General features: G+C 48.4%; 1 protein-coding gene across 1 annotated transcript in view; it reads left to right on the top strand.

Moving 5' to 3' along the window:
• Positions 1–514: 514 nt before the first annotated feature.
• Positions 515–17,941, top strand: part of OSBPL10 (oxysterol binding protein like 10) — a 162,363-nt gene continuing 144,936 nt past the window's right edge. The window contains exon 1 of the mRNA XM_064169540.1: positions 515–889. Coding sequence (XP_064025610.1) covers positions 579–889 — 311 coding nt within the window. The 5' untranslated portion in view covers positions 515–578. The remainder of the gene's footprint in view (positions 890–17,941) is intronic.

The raw sequence follows: 17,941 nt of genomic DNA, 5'->3' as shown, positions 1-17,941 counted from the left end.
ACGTTCTGACAGGGAATCCTCCCCGATGGCGCTGCTGTGTGGCACAGAGCTGCCCTTGCTCCTCACATGTGCCTTGTGGTGCGATGTGAGGCCTAGCAAGGATGCAGACAGCGTTTGCCAGGCCTCGCTGGCTCTCCCCTCGCTGCCACATGCGCGGGGGCCTGGCACTGCGCACACCGGGCCCCCGCTCCCGGAGACACCAGCCTGTGCCGGTGGGTCCGCACGCCTCCAGTGTGCGCTGAGCGCTCCTTCCTTAGGGCTCCCCTCTGTTACTGCCGGGGTGCGCGGCCGGGCTGCAGCGGGCGGGCTGTGTTACGCCGAGGCTCCGCGCCGCTGCCGCGACCCCTAGCTGCCGATCGCCCCGGCCGCAGGGCAGCCCTGCCCCGGCGCGGGCACCCAGCCCGCCCCGCACCGGCAGCCGCTCGCCAGGAGGCGGTGTGGCGGCTCCCGCGCCCCGCGCGGCCCGGCCCCTTCTCCGCGGGCGCCGCCCCTCTCCTCGCCGCCCGTGAGTCAGGGCTTCGCGGGCACGGGCGGCAGCCGCGGCCGAAGCGGGCTCGCAGCCTGCGCCGCCGGGCCCCATGGAGAAAGCGGCGGCGGGCAGCGAGGGTGGCGGCAGCAACAGCAGCAGCCGCAGTAGCAGCCGCCCTACGTCGGCGGGCTCTTCTCCCTCGTCGTCCTCCGCTAGCCGCGGGCTGCCGGGACGGGCGGCGGCCACGGGGAGGCTGGATGGAGGTGGAGGGGCCGGCGGCGGCGGCAGTAGCCCCAGCTCGGCGGCGGCCAGCCCGGGGGGCGCGCAGGCGCCCGGTAGCGGCGGTGGCAGGCGGCGGGAGCCGGTGCTGGAAGGGACGCTGAGCAAATACACCAACCTCTTGCAGGGCTGGCAGAGCAGGTAAACGGCCGCGCCGGCGCCAGCGGCGCCTCCCCTCGCCCTCAGCCGCCCCAAGATGGTGTCCGGGCAGCTGGCGCCGCCGCCCTGCCCCGACCCCTCCCTGGCCCTTGTGGGCAGGTAGGCCAGGCTGTCTGGGGCAGTCTTGCCCGAGGCCAGATTCCGTTCCCCTGCGCGGCTGCTTTCCTTCATGCTGTTTCGCATGTTTGGTTTCCCATCCGGAGGAGCCGCTGGGTACGAGGACGGGGAGGGGAGGACGGCGGCGCTGGGCCGCTCGGGCGCAGGGGAGCGCGGCGGGAGCTGTGGCCCCGGCGCTGCGGGCGCAGGTGCGGGCAGGGGCATGCAGTGGCTAAGGCTGCACACCCTGCCCGCCCGGCAGCGCTCCCTCTGTAAGCTGCCGCTTTACCGCGTCAGGCTCCTGCGGAGAGCCTCCCAGAATAAACGGGGAAAATGCCGCGCTTCTGTTTATGACTTCCCCCCCCCCCCAGTTTGCTGTGAGGCAGGACAGTAGGAACAGTTCGCTTGTGTGTTCAGTAAGATCTCTTCTGTTGCTGTGCCTTTCCGCTCTGACAAGCCCTTATTTATGTTGATGCAGTGACAGGCCCCGGTCCTGCAGTTTGTTGGGTGTGGACAGGCTGATGTGCATCTGTGGGAGACCCGAGAAAGGTCTAGGTTTGAATCTAGTGTCTTGGAGCAAATGCTTTGACAGAGCTGAGGCCATGCTGTGGAATGAATAATGCTATATTTGGGTCCGTGGAAATCAGGAGAGAGTATTTCTTCCTAGTGGTTTTGTTCCCGGACTTTGCCCTCACGGAGAGGATAGATCACAGCTCACAGGATGTTAGGCGTTGGAAGGGACCCAAGGAGATCATCGAGTCCAACCTCCTGCCAGAGCAGGAACATAACACAGATACAGATCACAGAGGCAGCATCCAGACAGGCCTTGAATGTCTCCAGTGGAGGAGACTCCACAACCTCTCTGGGCAGCCTGTGCCAGTGCTCTGGGACCCTTCCAGGCAAGAAGTTGCCTCTTGTGTTGAGCTGGAACCTCCTGTGCTGCAGCTTCCATCCATTGCTGCTTGTCCTATCCCAGGGAGCAGTGAGCAGAGCCTGTCCCCCCCTCCTGACCCTCAGCCCTCAGATGTTTACAAACACCGATTAAATCCCCTCTGAGTCTTCTCTTCTCCAGACTAAGCAGCCCCAGGTCTGTCAGCCTCTCCTCATCAGGCAGTGCTCCAGTCCCTTCATCATCCTCGTAGCCCTCTGCTGGACCCTCTCCAGCAGATCCCTGTCCCTCTTCAACTGGGGAGCCCAAAACTGAAGGCAGTACTCAAGATGAGGTCTCAGCAGGGCAGAGTAGAGGGGCAGGAGAACCTCCCTTGATCTGCTGGACACACCCCAGGATCCCATTGGCCTTCTTGGCCACCAGGGCACATTGCTGTGCCATGGATGTTCTCCCCCAGCACTCCCAGGTCCCTCTCCCCAGGGCTGCTCTCCAGCAGTTACCTCCCAGCCTGTCCTGGTGCAGTTTATTATTCCTCCCCAGGTGCAGGACTCTGCACTTGTCCTTGTTGAACCTCATTGGCTCCTCTGGTGATCAGTATCAAAACCTTAACTTTTTAAGTAGAGCATTACAGTGATGGTTTTGAAGAGAAGCAAACACTGTAGAGAGCTTTTACAGGAGTAGTTACAAACCTTTATAAAACAAAACAAAACACCCCAAACTACCAAACCCTGCTGTTGCTTATATTAAGTTCTCTCCAGCACACAGAACATAGGATTAGTTGTGAAGATTTTAAAGCATTCTTAGGTGACAGAATTAAACTGCACAAAGGCCTGTGATGCTGTGGTGCTGACTGACATGGGACATCAGCAGTAGGAGTATTGGAGCGGTGCTTCCTGAAAGGTGTCAGGAGCTGGTCCTAATTCCATGCACTGGAGGGCATACGTAGGTGTGCCAGCAGTAAGTGATAATGGTTATGTCTGGTACTGATGTCAGAAGGATTGAGTTAAACATTTTTAGGCTGAATAAGCATATAATGAACTGGTCTGAAACCAGGATAATAGAACGTGGAAGGCCTTTAAGACTGAAGGATGGAAAGAGCTCAAAGATTAAAATAATCAGAAATAAGATGCAGTAATTAAGAGCAGTAATTAAAGACAGTAAAATTTGTTTGAACTTTGTAGATAATGTATCTTTCTGGTCTTTTTACATAAACTAAAGGCAGATTTGGACTAAGAGGTGTCCCCAACATAACCTGTAGTGAATTTAATACTAAACCCCAGGAGTTTTTGTGTACAGTGGAGAAACAGAATCATATAATAGTTTAGGCTGGAAGGGACCTCAAGGATCATCCAGTTCCAATCCCCTGCCATAGGCAGGGACATCTCCCACTAGAATTTAAATGTAGGACCACCTTAATATAATGAATGAGGTAATAGTGTAATGAATTAGGTAATTGATGGAGCATGCATACTGTTGTAGTTTGGATGTGTACCCCAATAAATTGGAAATGTATCCCCAGAGTAAATTTACCACACTTGTTAGGGTACAAATATGAACCACAACAATTTTTGGCACCCAGTGTGGGGCTAGCTTGTTTGATTAATGAGCAGAATAAGGAAGTTAAGTAATATTTACAAAAGCAGACTAAATATAAGTAGTATACGAGATAATAACCACACGCAAGGCAAATTTACATATGCTTACAGTTCAACAACAACTTAATAGCCGGGACACAGTCTCAAGTTGTGCCAGTGGAGGTCTAGGCTGGATGGTAGGAGGAAGTTGTTTGCAGAGAGAGTGATTGGCATTGGATTGGGCTGCCCAGGGAGGTGGTGGAGTGGCTGTGCCTGGAGGTGTTGAAACCAAGCCTGGCTGGGGCACTTAGTGCCATGGTCTGGTTGATTGGCTAGAGCTGGGTGCTAGGTTGGACTGGATGATCTTGGAGGTTTCTTCCAACCTGCTTCATTCTATGATTTCAGCTTCCCCCTCACCTGACCCCCTGCCCCGACACAAAGTCTGGAGAGGCAGTGCACAGCCGGCCTGCTCTCCACCTTTTCCCCTGTACCTTACAAAGCCAAAACAGAATGTGGTCTGCCTGCATGCAAGGACATGAGCAGAGTGTTGTGGAGGTAGGGAATTAATGTGGCTGAGTCAGGAATATATATAAAACCAGAATTATTTTATTTTCCTGAAACCCACCCCCAAAACTATGTACAGAAACTAATTTAGTTTTAATTAGCAGATTCAGTTTGATTGAGAAGATCTTGCAGGGATACCATAGATAAATTAGTCTGTTTGAGAAGTCAGGAGATGGAAAAGGCTAAGCTACTAAACATACCATTCCCACTATTAATCAGGCTGAGCCAAAGTTTACTGGCAGGTGAGTTGGGCTGTGTGAGAGAAAGGGCAGCCCAGATGCCTGTCAGCTCTCTCTCTTTCACAGGACATGTGAGGCTCCTTAGGCCTACTGAGCTTGCACAAAGGGTGCTTGTGGTGGGGAGCCTCCAAAGCAGGGACAGTCCTGTCCCTCAGGAGCTTGTCCTTCGCAGTGCCAGGGGACTCCTTCTGCAGGTGGGGAGAACTCTAAGGTGGGAAGCCCAAGGCGGGAAGTCCCCCAATAATTATCCCTTTCCTAGACACAGAGCAGAGTTACCACTCCTGGGTGTGCAGACTGCAGCCAATGCCCAGCCCGATCCCAGCACTGGCACTGCATGGGCACCCCTCGTGCCAGAAGGGCCCCTTGCTCCCCCCCTTCACACCTGCAGGGCAGGGGGGAACAGGTTTTCTGCACCTTTCCTCTCCCATTGACACCACGGAGGGAGAGGAGTTTTGGGACTCCAGGACACAGAGGTAGAAAGCTGCCACAAGCCAAGCAGAAGGTAGCCAGAAAGAGAGCAAGCAAGCAGTCCAGCAGAATACGAGATACTTGGCAGACCAATGGAGTTGGATAAACTTCTCTATTGTTATTCTGTGCCCAACCCTAACATTGTTTATTCTTTAGACTGGAATTCTCTGGAAAAAGAACTTACTTACAGTTCAGACACTAGGCCAGGGCTCTGACTGCAGAACATACAGATGTATATGTAACCCATTGTCTACAGTTTTCTGGCTATCTGCACTGTACACAAAAAGCTGCTGCTTCAGCTAATGGGGCCCTGGCTTTGCTGCCTGGGGAGGTGGTGGAGTCGTCCCCCCTGGGGCAGTTCAAGGCAAGGTTGGATGTGGCACTTGGTGCCGTGGTCTAGCCTTGGGCACTGTGGTAAAGGGTTGGACTTGATGATCTGTGAGGTCTCTTCCAACCTTGGTGATACTGTGATACTGTGATACTGTGGCTGGCAGCCACTTCTGCAGAACCCAACTAAAGCAACTGTCTTGACTCCAGGTGTCAATTGACGTTGCACTCTGGGTAAAGGACCGTTTGGTGGGATTAGATGCACACACATCTCTGTAAAAGTAGATTGCTTCAGCGTAGGCATAGAGAAGATCCTTTACTCTCATTTGGTCACTGCAGTTCCATGGTAGCTTTGCATTGGACTCGTGTCTGCTGGTTGCTGCAATCTTCTGGAGTTTTGGTTAAAAATCAGATAAAACACATGTTGGTACCTAGAACGTGTGACTAAGACTTTGAAGTCAGCCCTCTCCCCTTTTGCCCCCTGACACCTCAAACCTGTCTTTGTAGAAATAGTAACTTTGTATTGTAGTTTTTGTATTGTCTGATAAAATGGCAATGTAGAGGTCGTTGCTTATAAACCTTTGAGACTAGAGCTGCCTGTTTCCTTTTGGAACTGATTAAAACTTTGATGAGGCTGATAGTTTGTAACGGCACTTGGAAATTCAAGTCTATTCTCTTAACAGTCTTTTCTAATGCTACTTTATCATGCTTTGGCAATTGCCTGCTTTAGGTTTTGTAACTCTGGCTGTTCGAGCAAGTGGTTTATGAAGACAGAGATTTTAGACAAAGTAGGCTTTTTTAGTTTGTTCCTTTAGAGTCATACAGTCAACCAGGTTGGAAGAGACCTCCAAGCTCATCCAGTCCAACCTAGCACCCAGCCCTAGCCAGTCAACCAGACCATGGCACTAAGTGCCCTAGCCAGGCTTGGCTTCAACACCGCCAGAGATGGTGACTCCACCACCTCCCTGGGCAGCCTATTCCAATGCCAATCACTCTCTCTGACAACAACTCCCTCCTAACATCCAGCTTAGACCCCTCCCCTGACACAACTTGAGATAGTGTCCCCCAGGTCAGGATGCCATTGGCTCTGCTGCCCACCTGGGCACACTGCTGCCGCATCTTCAGCTCCTCTCTGCCAATGCCCCCAGCTCCCTTTCTGCCTGGCTGCTCTCAGCTACTCTCAGTATAGTATCATCAGGGTTGGAAGAGACCTCACAGATCATCAAGTCCAACCCTTTACCACAGAGCTCAAGGCCAGACCATGGCACCAAGTGCCATGTCCAACCTTGCCTTGAAGTGCCCCAGGGACGGCGACTCCACCACCTCCCCGGGCAGCCCATTCCAGTGTCCAATGACTCTCTCAGTGAAGAACTTTCTCCTCACCTCCAGCCTAAATCTCCCCTGGTGCAGCCTGAGGCTGTGTCCTCTCATTCTGGTGCTGGCCACCTGAGAGAAGAGAGCAACCTCCTCCTGGCCACAACCTCCCCTCAGGTAGTTGTAGACAGCAATAAGGTCACCCCTGAGCCTCCTCTTCTCCAGGCTAACCAATCCCAGCTCCCTCAGCCTCTCCTCGTAGGGCTGTGCTCAAGGCCTCTCCCCAGCCTCGTTGCCCTTCTCTGGACACGCTCAAGCATCTCAATGTCCCTCCTAAACTGGGGGGCCCAGAACTGAACACAGTACTCAAGGTGTGGTCTAACCAGTGCAGAGTACAGGGGCAGAATGACCTCCCTGCTCCTGCTGGCCACACCATTCCTGATGCAGGCCAGGATGCCACTGGCTCTCTTGGCCACCTGGGCACACTGCTGGCTCATGTTCAGGCGGGTATCAATCAGCACCCCCAGATCCCTCTCTGGCTGCTCTCCCCAGCCTGTAGTGCTGCTTGGCGTTGCTGTGGCCAAAGTGTAGAACCCTGCCCTTGGCCTTGTTCAGTCTCATCCCATTGGCCTCTGCCCACTCATCCAGCCTGTCCAGGTGCCTCTGCAGGGCTCTCCTAGCCTCCAGCAGCTCTACACCTGCTCCTAGCTTGGTGTCCTCTGCAAACATCCAGCCTGTCCAGGTGCTTCTGCAGGGCTCTCCTAGCCTCCAGCAGCTCTACACCTGCTCCTAGCTTGGTGTCCTCTGCAAACTTACTGATGCTGGACTCATTCCCTTGGTCCAGATCACCAATGAATATATTGAACTTGGTCTGTTCTGTTGATGTATGTATCTTTTGTTTGGGATGTGGTATCTGATAAAAGATATAAGCAGAAGACTTGAAACTTGAGGCTTGCAAAAAATGGTCTTATTATCTAATGCCTGATAAGTGAGTAGTGATCCATGAGTTCCTGTGTGGTTATCTGTCTAGCCTTCAGCATTGAGTTACTGAGAGTGTTTTCTATGAACTGGAACTCAGTGTGTAAGAGTTGGTGAGTGACTTTATGGCTGACATCTGCAAATCAATCGAGATTGTTTGTGTTACTGTATGGTCATACAAAATAGTTTTTAATTTTCTTAATTTGCAAAAAGACAGGAGGTTGTTTAGCTACATGATCAATACAGCCAGATGGTGTGGGTATAAATAAAATGGAGAAACAAAGCAAAAACTGACAGAGTTCAGTGGTGGTGGATTTGGAATGTTCTTCTTTAAAGCTCCTTATCCATTTGGCCAAATAGTTTAAATGTATTGATGTTAGCCCCATGTGGTACTGGGGTTGAAAGGCATTCCTAGGTTATCTGTGTCTCCACAAGTATAAAGAAGTAGCTTTGAATGACAGTAAATCAGTGTCATTTTAAAAATCAATTATCCTTGAAGAGGTATATACAAATACTCTTCTGATTCATAACTGATTATGGATCCTGAAGCATAACACTGCATTTCTAAACATGGACTGATGAATGCAATCAATCCATAGGGCTGTGCTATTTCTTAGGTTAAGAATTTCTGAGGGTTTGTTGTTCATTACTGAAGACATCTTTGTTTTGCTCTAGTGGGTCAGGAACAGCCTGATCTGGAAGTGAGTGAGGTTCTTCTACACCTTCATAACAAACAGAAGCAAACACTTCTTTTTGTTCCATTGTTTTTGAGGCAGTTTGTTTTGTGGTAAACGTGTCAGGGGGCCTGGACATCTAAAGCAGCTCTACTGAAGTGCACCTCTCTGTGGGTTTACACAGGTAAGAATGCAGAAAGCAAAACTTGACATAAAACACAGGTGTGTTGACATAGGAATGCTTCTGTCTGGTCTGAGACATCTGGGGGAAGATACAGGGTGACAAAGCTGGTGAAAGGCCTGGAACACAAACCCTGTGAGGAGAGGCTGAGGGAGCTGGGGTTGTTTAGCCTGGAGAAGAGGAGGCTCAGGGCAGACATCATTGCTGTCTACAACTACCTGAAGGGAGATTGTAGCCAGGTGGGGTTGGTCTCTTCTGCCAGGCAAGCAGCAAGAGAACAAGGGGACACAGTCTCAAGCTGTGCCAGGGCAGGTCTAGGCTGGATGTCAGGAGGAAGTTGTTGGCAGAGAGAGTGATTGGCATTGGAATGGGCTGCCCAGGGAGGTGGTGGAGTCACCATCCCTGGAGGTGTTGAAGCAAATCCTGGCTGGGGCACCTAGTGCCATGGTCTGGTTGACTGGATAGGGCTGGGTGCTAGGTTGGACTGGATGATCTTGGAGGTGTCTTCCAACCTGCTTGATTCTATGATTCTATCTGATTATCTTTACCATGGTATTACAAATAATAATGTTCTCAGAATGTAAGTACTGCATTTCTACTGGGAGTAGCTTGTTCAATGTGTATGGGAGGGTAGCAGCTTGTATTGCAAATGGGAGTTGTGTGGGTTTGATGGAGAAATGTGTCTCTAAAATCATGTCTTGCAAAACCTGCTTGTAGGGTTTTGTCCTGTGAGCATATACCAGCCCCTGGATCATCTACATCTGGACCTGGGCTTAAAATTGGGTTCATAACAACAATAAATGGAGTCACCACTGGTGAATGTTGTTGGCTTTTCTGAGCTCATCTGCTGCATGTAGATGGTTCTGTAGCCCAAGAGTTGTCTATAGCAGTACTCTGACCTTGTTCCCTTAGTTGAGAAGTACATTGTGTTACTAGTCCGCATGAATTGTGCCTGATATACTTCTGTGCTTGGTCCCCACTGTGATGGTTTGGGTGTTCCCTGCCCCACTTCCCCCAGAAAAAATCACCCAGACTAGACTCAGGGGCTCTGGAAATTGAAGGAAGCTTTATATTGACAGTTTAGCACAATGACAAGCAGAGAGTTACAAAATATACAGTTATAGACAGAAATAGACAAGGTAAAGGTAATACAGAAACACAACAGCCCTGCCAGAAACCTGCATCCCCAGGAGGGCTCTGAACTGCTCTTCCTCCTTTGTCGCACCCCTCTCCCTTACCCCAGATCTTGCCTTATGCCCTAGGAAGACTGGAGGGTCAGCCAGGGGGGTTGGGAAGCAGGTGGATTAGTCACAGAGATGGCAGGGTTAGGTTTGAGAGAGATGCAGCCCAAAGGCCAGGCAGAGAGTGACTGTCTTATCTATATTTGCATTCTTATTCTCATACATCTCAGCAAGCCTATGAATGAAGTGGATATTAGCACTGTTTCCCTTTCACAGCCTGTAATCTAGTTCTTTTCACCTAAACATTCTAGCTAGCTTCAACCTAGCACATCCACCAGACTTGTTTTGGTGCTACACCCCTTGTTTCAGGAGCTATGCTCCTTGTATGTAAAAGTAGATTAAACATTGAGTTATTGTTTTTTTTTGGTGTGTGTGTATGCAGTGTCTTTACTGGACTTCACAAGGCTGTGCTGTGGTCTCTTTGCTTGTGTAGTTGGAGACAACAGTTGCAATCTGTCCGTTGCCACCAGAGAAAGACCCTTCCTGTTCTCCAGTGCCCCAAAGAGCAGCTAGACTGCTGTTTACCAGGAGAACCAGCAGGCTTTAGTGCTACTTTAGGGGGCTGACTTTCTGGCTTCCACAGTTTATTCAGCTCTGACAGTAGAAAACAATCCTGGGAGGATTGTTTTCCAGGCATGTTGATAAAATATGTCAGCATTGTTTTGTGCTAGAGCACCTGCAAATGTGTGACCTGTTTTTTGTAATTATATTTATTTTGGATAAAGAGACAGTGACCTCTTAGGAGAATTGATGCAAATCCTTCAAACACTCACAGTCCCCTCTCCCTCCTGAAACAGCAAGGCCATTTGTTTGCAGCATTTTGGGATGAACACACTGGTTGTCAGGCTTCTTTGGGGTAAACCCTCTAGTATTTGCTAATTCTCCAGTGGTAACAGTCAAGTTCCAGCAATGAAATGTGGCCTTTTTTTCAGTGTAAAAAACTGGTGCATGGTTACTGAACAAAATAAGTCACTGTATTTATGCAGGTATACCAATGTAACTGCTGCAAGGGAAGTCTGTCTTAGAGAAAGAAACTGGGTTTTAATGTAGAATGAACTATACCATCAGGATTCTGACAGTAGGCAGTATCTGAGAAGTGCTTGTTTAATGTTTGTGACATTTGCTGAAATGGGATGTTTGGTGTTCTTACTAAAACTGGATAAGTCACAGAATCAGGCAGGTTGGGAGAGACCTCTAAGCTCATCCAGCCCAACCCAGCACCCAGCCCTGGCTAATCAACCAGACCATGGCACTAAGTGCCCCAGCCAGGCTTGGCTTCAACACCTCCAGGGATGGCAACTCCACCGTCTCCCTGGGCAAACCATTTGTGACAGCCTGGGAGTTCCCTGCCCCCCCATTCTTATGAAACCACCCAGACTAGACTCAGCTGTCTGGAAATTAAGAAATGAAGCTTTATATTTACATCTTAGCACAATATACAAGCAGATATGCACAACTATGTAGTTATATACAGAAATAGACAAGGTAAATGTAATACAGAAACACAACATCTGTCTCAGAAACCAGAGTCCCCAGGAGGAGCTCCCAACCACTCTTTCACCTTCTTTCCACTCCTCTACCTTATCCCAGAGTTTGCCCTGCATGCAAGGTGAGGTTGGAGCATCAGCCAGGGCAGGTAGAAAGCAGAAGAATTAGTTACAACAGACAGCAGGTTAGGGAGAAAAATGCCTGCATCAGCTGCACTCAGAGAGAAACTCATCTCTATTTGTGTGTATGTTTTTATACATCTCAGCAAGCCTATGAGTGCAGCAGACATCAGCATTGGTTCCTTTTCACAGGCTGTAATCTAATTTCTCTCACTAAAATATCCCAGCTAGGCTCAAACTAACACAGCATTCCAATGCCAATCACCTTCTCTGTGAAGAACGTCCTCCTAATGTCCAGCCTGAACCTGCCCTGACACAACTTGAGACTGTGTCCCCTTGTTCTGTTGCTGGGTGCCTGGTGGAAGAGCCCAACCCCACCTGGCTACAGCCTCCTTCAGGCAGTTGTAGACATCAGTGAGGTCTCTCCTGAACCTCCTCTTCTCCAGGTTAAACAACCCCTCCAGGCTAAACAGCCCTTCCATCTCTTTGTCTTAGTGTGTTTCTGGCATATCTATGTGGGGCTTTGTGTCATGGTGTAAAGTCTTCCAGAATTTATTTGCAGAGTTTGGAAAGGGGGGGACAGTTCTAAGGAGCTGGAGGTGCAACTTTATCTCCTCCTTTTCTTGTTGGAAATCTGCTTACGTCTGTTACATTACAGATATTAATATGTATATTGTTAGTTTCAAATAAACTTGGAATTTAAAATGTCAAAAAATCAGGTATTAGTAAATTCTCTTTTGGATTAAGGAGCTAATCATTTTTCTTAATCCTGAATGCTATGCAGCAAAAAGAATCACATTAAAATGTGAGCTATCTTTTTTACCTCCTCTCCTTTCTTTGCTTTTTGCTGTTGAAACAGATTCCCTTTAAGTAGCATTACTGCTCCTTTATGTTTGGTTTTTTTTTTTTTTTTGGGTTGTTTTTAAAGTAATATCTTTAAATTTATGTCCCTAGTTTATTTGTAGGAAAAGTTCACTTTGTCTTTGGTTAGTGGTTGATTAAACCTAACTGTTTAAAACATGAACTGGTAGATGTAGCTTGAATAACTTTGCTGTTGCCTCTAGACCAGTTCTGTTTAGAGGCTGGAGAAGGATTCAAGCAGTGAAGTTAAAGAATTTTAGCAAGAGTATGACAAAGGCTGAGAAATTCACCATTCAGCAATGCTTACAAGAAACATTTCACAGAATCATAGAATCAAGCAGGCTGGAAGAGACCTCCAAGCTCATCCAGCCCAACCTAGCACCCAGCCCTGGCCAGTCAACTAGACCATGGCACCAAGTGCCCCAGCCAGGCTTTACTTCACCACCTCCAGGGATGGAGACTCCACCACCTCCCTGGGCAGCCCATTCCAATGCCAACCACTCTCTCTGTCAAGAACTTTTAACATCCAGCCTAGACCTCCTCTTGGTAGAAGACAACTTTGAACCTCAGGATGAAATTAAACAAGATGGTCTTGTGCTAAGGAATTGGTTTGCACTGCAGAGACATGGATTCTGGCTGGAGAACTGCCGTGCTCATTTCTCTTGTCCTCAGACAGGTGACCTGAGTTCTTTGTTCTCAGCTGCTTGTGGCACATGGTGTCAGGGCTGCTTATGCCTATGCAGAGGATAAATTAATATGTTGCATATTCATCTAATGCATAGGATACTTGATGGAAAAATACTCTTAAGACAAATGAGACTTGGGCATTTTTGCTCGAGCAGTATGTTAGAGATATTCAAGTGAAATTCAGAGCTGAGCAGCAGTCTTGTACCAGAGGGAATGGAGTGACAGGCAAAATAGAGTGTGGTCTTCCTTTAACCCAGATGTCACACTTAGATTTCAGACAGTGAAAAGAAAGTGGCAGATGGCACCAGTGGTGCATGCACTTGCCCTTGTCTGAGTTTTGATATTTCTGGCTTATTTTGCAGCGAGGTTTTTTGAGTGGTGATTTCTGTGCTTAGGAATGCAATGACAAATGTGGTTACAGTGAGCACACATACACTTACTGGCTCATTTAAGAAAACTGACCAGCTTATGAATATGGATGTTGTTAAAATGAGTAATGTGCCTCAAGTCTTTTTATGGGCATACAGAAAAGTGTTCAGAAGATTTCCTCAGTCATTTTGTATTTAGAAACAGTTGTTTAATAAGAAGTATGTATTGGAGCTTTGGCTTCTGCCAGTATTCTTACTTTGTTTTTAAAAGACTGAACCTTCTAAGTGAAGAGGATGCTAAAATTGTGAATATTTGGTTTCAGTGTGAATTAGTTTTTTGTTAAATATGTGTAGTTATGACTGACAAAACAAAGTATTGATCAGGTGCCTCGAGAAACGCTGAGGCTGTTTCTTTGCTCGTAAGACACTTCCACAACTTTATTTTCAAGTATCTTGGCATTGTGCTTTAGATCTTAGAGGCTTTTCAGAATATCTTACTGAGATGTTTGATTTCTTTTTTGGAACCTAATCCAGGGTGACAGAGTTTGCTTAGTGATTAACTGTTGCATATAAAAAGGCTTTGAGAAATGCTCTCTAAATGCTGCTGCACTTCTCTTTCCAAGACAGTATTTAATTAGTCTGTAATGTAATTTGCATATCCAAGAATTTTTTCTTCCAGTGACATAACTATGGGAACAATTTGCCCAGCTTTAATCACAACTTTGGAAATTGCCTGTTGTACTTAATACATGTTGGCCTTTGATTTTTCACTGAATCTCATTGTGCTCGTTGTGTGCGAGATAAGATACCTCCTATCAAGTTTAATGTCTATGTGCAGGTTGAGCAGGTTTTTGGACAGGTCAGGTTATCTTTTGTCTGTATTTGGTATATCTAAACCAATGGAGTTTCCTTACTGCAAAGTAGATATCCCAGTAATGTTAACAATTTGACAAACCTGGTGGCCTTCTATAAACAGGTCACGACATGAATAGATGAGGGGCAAGCAACTGACGGCATTTACCTAGACCTGAGCAAGGCCTTTGGCACTGTCTGGCACCACATCCTGGTCTCCAAGCTGGTGACACATGGGTTTGATGGGTGGACCATGAGATGGATAAAGAACTGGCTTGATGGCTGCAACCAAAGAGTGGTTGTCAATGGCGCCATGGCCAAGTGGAGTCCCTCAGGGATCAGTCCTGGGACCAGTCTTGTTCAACATCTTTGTTGTTGATGTAGACAGAGGCACTGAGTGCAGCCTCAGCAGGTTTGTTGACCACACCAAGCTGTGTGGTGCAGCAGCCAGGCTGGAGGGAAAGGATCCATCCAGAGGGACCTGGACAGGCTGCAGAGGTGGGCACAAGCCAAGCTCATGAGGTTCAACAAGACCAAGTGCAAGGTCCTGCAGCTGGGTCGAGGCAATGCCAAGCACAACTCCAGGCTGGGCAGTAAGTGGCTGGAGAGCAGCTCTGAGGAGAGGAACCTGGGGGTGCTGCTGGAGGAGAAGCTCAACAGGAGCCAGCAGTGTGCACTTGCAGCCCAGAAAGCCAAGCAGAGCCTGGGCTGCAGCAGCAGAAGTGTGGCCAGCAGGGCCAGGGAGATGATTCTCCCCCTCTGCTCTGCTCTGCTGAGACCCCACCTGGAGTCCTGCATCCAGCTCTGGAGCCCCTGGGACAAGAGGGATGTGGAGATGCTGGAGTGTGTCCAGAGCAGGGCCAGGAGGATGCTCAGAGGGCTGCAGCAGGTCTGCTGTGAGCACAGACTGGAAGAGTTGGGGCTGTGCAGGCTGGAGAAGGGAAGGCTCCGCGTTGACCTTCTTGTGGCCTTCCAGGATCTGAAGGGGGCCTGGAAGAATGGAGCAAAGCTGGAGGTGGGGAGATTCAGCCTAGCTGTGAGGAGGAAGTTGTTGAGCATGAGAGTGGTGAGAGGCTGAAATGGGTTGCTCAGGGAGGTGTTTGAGGCCCCATCCCTGGAGGTATTTAAGGCCAGGCTGGATGAGGCTCTGTGCAGGCTGCTCTAGGGTAGGGTGTCCCTCCCTATGTCAGGGGAGTTGGAACTGGATGATCCTTGTGGTTCCTTCCAGAGAAGGAGACTCCACAACCTCTCTGGGGAGCCTGTTGCAGTGCTCTATGACCTTTACAGTGAAGAAGTTCCCCCTTGTGTTGAGGTGGACCCTCCTGTGCTGGGCATCAGATACAGTGTAATGTATCCCATTTCCTCCAACTCAATACTGTCTGCTTAAAAAAGTCAAGGGCCATTAGTGGTTTTGTTCTCTGTCATTATTTGTCTGAAAACGAGGTTACTAATTTTATCTCATAAGTTTTAACTGTTGGACTAATCACATGTGGCACTGAGATCTCCTGTTCCCTGGTGCTGCCTGGGTTCTCTGGACAGGTATCCTCATACCCATGCTCTTGTTATTTACTGCTTGCTTAGTCTGAGCTGTCTCTGGTGCAACACTTTGGTGCTTGTGCTGTTTTCTCCTCATACCTGCTATTTTTTTGATCCATTCACATAGATGTAATACTTACAAGATGATTGCTGGAAGCCTCAAAATGAAGAGTGTTAACTGTGCTGTTTTTGGATGGGAAGGTGATGAAAGGCAGTGCTGTGGGAACTGTCTACCTGCAGTACACTCCATGGTTAGCGTGGTGTGTGCATGCCTAGTTTCGAGAGGGTGACAATAGCAGTTAATTACTTGTTTACAGAAGACAATAGTTTTTATACATAGTTGAGCAAACTAATTGTTAGTTGGCAGAATGATTTGGACAAAGTAATCTGTAGATTTTCCTTGCTCTGAATTTTTCAGAGGCACTGCTTCTTTTTGGGTAAATTCTCTGTCCTGTCATCGTGACTGTTTTGTAACTGCATTGATGGTTTTATTTAACAGGATTGGAATGCACATTGTTTGCTGATCAGAGCTTATTTTCATGTCATCAGCATTCTTTGTGGAACTCTTGCTTCCCATCTAGGTCATTGCTAAAGGCTCCAAGGCCAAGAACCAATTGCCAAATAACCCTATTAGAAATGTACTTGCATTTTTATTTAGTTACATTTTGAGCCTGGCTCCATCATTTAACTGATTTTCAAAGCATTTAATGTATCTTGTTCATTTTGTTAATTAGAACTCAGTGCTGCCTGCATTAGAACATTTCTTCAATGCTGGTAATATTATAATTTTATAAAGCAAACTCATAATATGAGGAGAGGCTGAGGGAGCTGGGGATGTGCAGCCTGGAGAAGAGGAGGCTCAGGGCAGAGCTCATTGCTGTCTACGAAGGGAGGCTGTAGCCAGGTGGGGTTGGGCTCTGCTGCCAGGCACCCAGCACCAGAACAAGGGGACACAGCCTCAAGTTGTGCCAGGGGAGGTCTAAGCTGGCTGTTAGGAGGAAGTTGTTGGCAGAGAGTGATTGGCATTGGAATGGGCTGCCCAGGGAGGTGGTGGAGTCACCATCCCTGGAGGTGTTGAAGCCAAGGCTGGCTGGGGCACTTAGTGCCATGGTCTGGTTGATTGACAAGGCTTGGTAATAGGTTGGACTGGCTGAGCTTGGAGGTCTCTTCCAACCTGCTTGATTCTATGATTCTATCAGAAACCTTGCAGATTTTCTGTAGGGAATAAATTCTGAGTGATTGTCATAAATCAGTATGCACTCATTTTGTTTTAAATATCTTGGGTTTGTTTTGAAATTTACTGTTCAATTATTGAGCATTGAATTGGCTGAGAGACCTATGCAATTAACTAGGCTGCTGCATTTGTACTGTAAACATATTTTCACAGCATAATTTCCTTCAACTTGGGAAGCTTCCCGTTGGTTTTGGTGGAAAGAAGTTGGATGCACCAAGTATTGATGAATTTTAGCAGTTTGAATCTTTCACTGTATGTTGGTGCAATCTAACTGTTTTGTTGATGGTATCTTTCTGATACAAATGACAGTTTAGATTGTGGGAGTACAAGTCATAGAATCATAGAATCAACCAGGTTGGAAGAGAACTCCAAGATCATCCAGTCCAACCTAGCACCCAGCCCTATCCAGTCAACCAGACCATGTCTTCAAAATCAAAGTTAGAGGAAGTGCCTAAATGCAGGCTGAGGCTCTGTGTTTACCTCGGGTAGAAAATCCTGAACCACATTTCCACTTACAGCTGTCTTGGTTGTTGCATCTTTCACTGAGACAGGATAATGCTTTTATGTAAGGGACACACAGACTGGGAAAATCTACTCTCTGGAGTAAGAGTACTATGTTTAACCTCACCAGGAAAGGGATCTGTGTGTTTGTGAGCTTTGGAGTATGAAGAAAAGCTTCCTAGTAACAGAATGGTTTAGGCTAGCGCAGGCAGGGCCAGGAGTTCTGCTGTGAGTCTCCTTACATCTATGCATTTATAAACAAAGAGGGGCCGAGGGGCATTGGCCACCCTCGTGTCTGTTGCCATTTCTTGGAGCTGGGAGGGAACTGAGGAGTTGGCTATTTTATTATGCACGTGCAAGGAAAATACCCTTTCCTTGGGTTTGGCAAGTGAACAAGGGAGGAAAGAAGAGGTGTGGAATGATAGGAGAGGGTTTGAACTGGAGTTAAAGCCTCTGGAGTAGGACTGGTGGAACAAGAGAATCATAGAATCAGCCAGGTTGGAAGAGAACTCCAAGCTCATCCAGCCCAACCTAGCACCCAGCCCTGGCCAATCAACCAGACCATGGCACTAAGTGCCTCATCCAGTCTTGACCTCCTCCAGGGACAGCGACTCCACCACCTCCCTGGGCAGCCCATTCCAATGCCAATCACTCTCTCTGACAACAACTTCCTCCTAACATGCAGCTTAGACCTCCCCTGGCACAGCTTGAGACTGTGTCCCCTTGTTCTCTTGCTGCTTGCCTGGCAGAAGAGCCCAACCCCACCTGGCTACAGCCTCCCTTCAGGTAGTTGTAGACAGCAATGAGCTCTGCCCTGAGCCTCCTCTGCTGCAGGCTGCACAC

This window comes from Pogoniulus pusillus, chromosome 32 (genome assembly GCF_015220805.1).
Source record: "Pogoniulus pusillus isolate bPogPus1 chromosome 32, bPogPus1.pri, whole genome shotgun sequence".
NCBI lineage: Eukaryota > Metazoa > Chordata > Aves > Piciformes > Lybiidae > Pogoniulus > Pogoniulus pusillus.
Note: the sequence above shows the minus strand (reverse complement) of the source record. Positions and strands in the feature narration are given on the sequence as shown.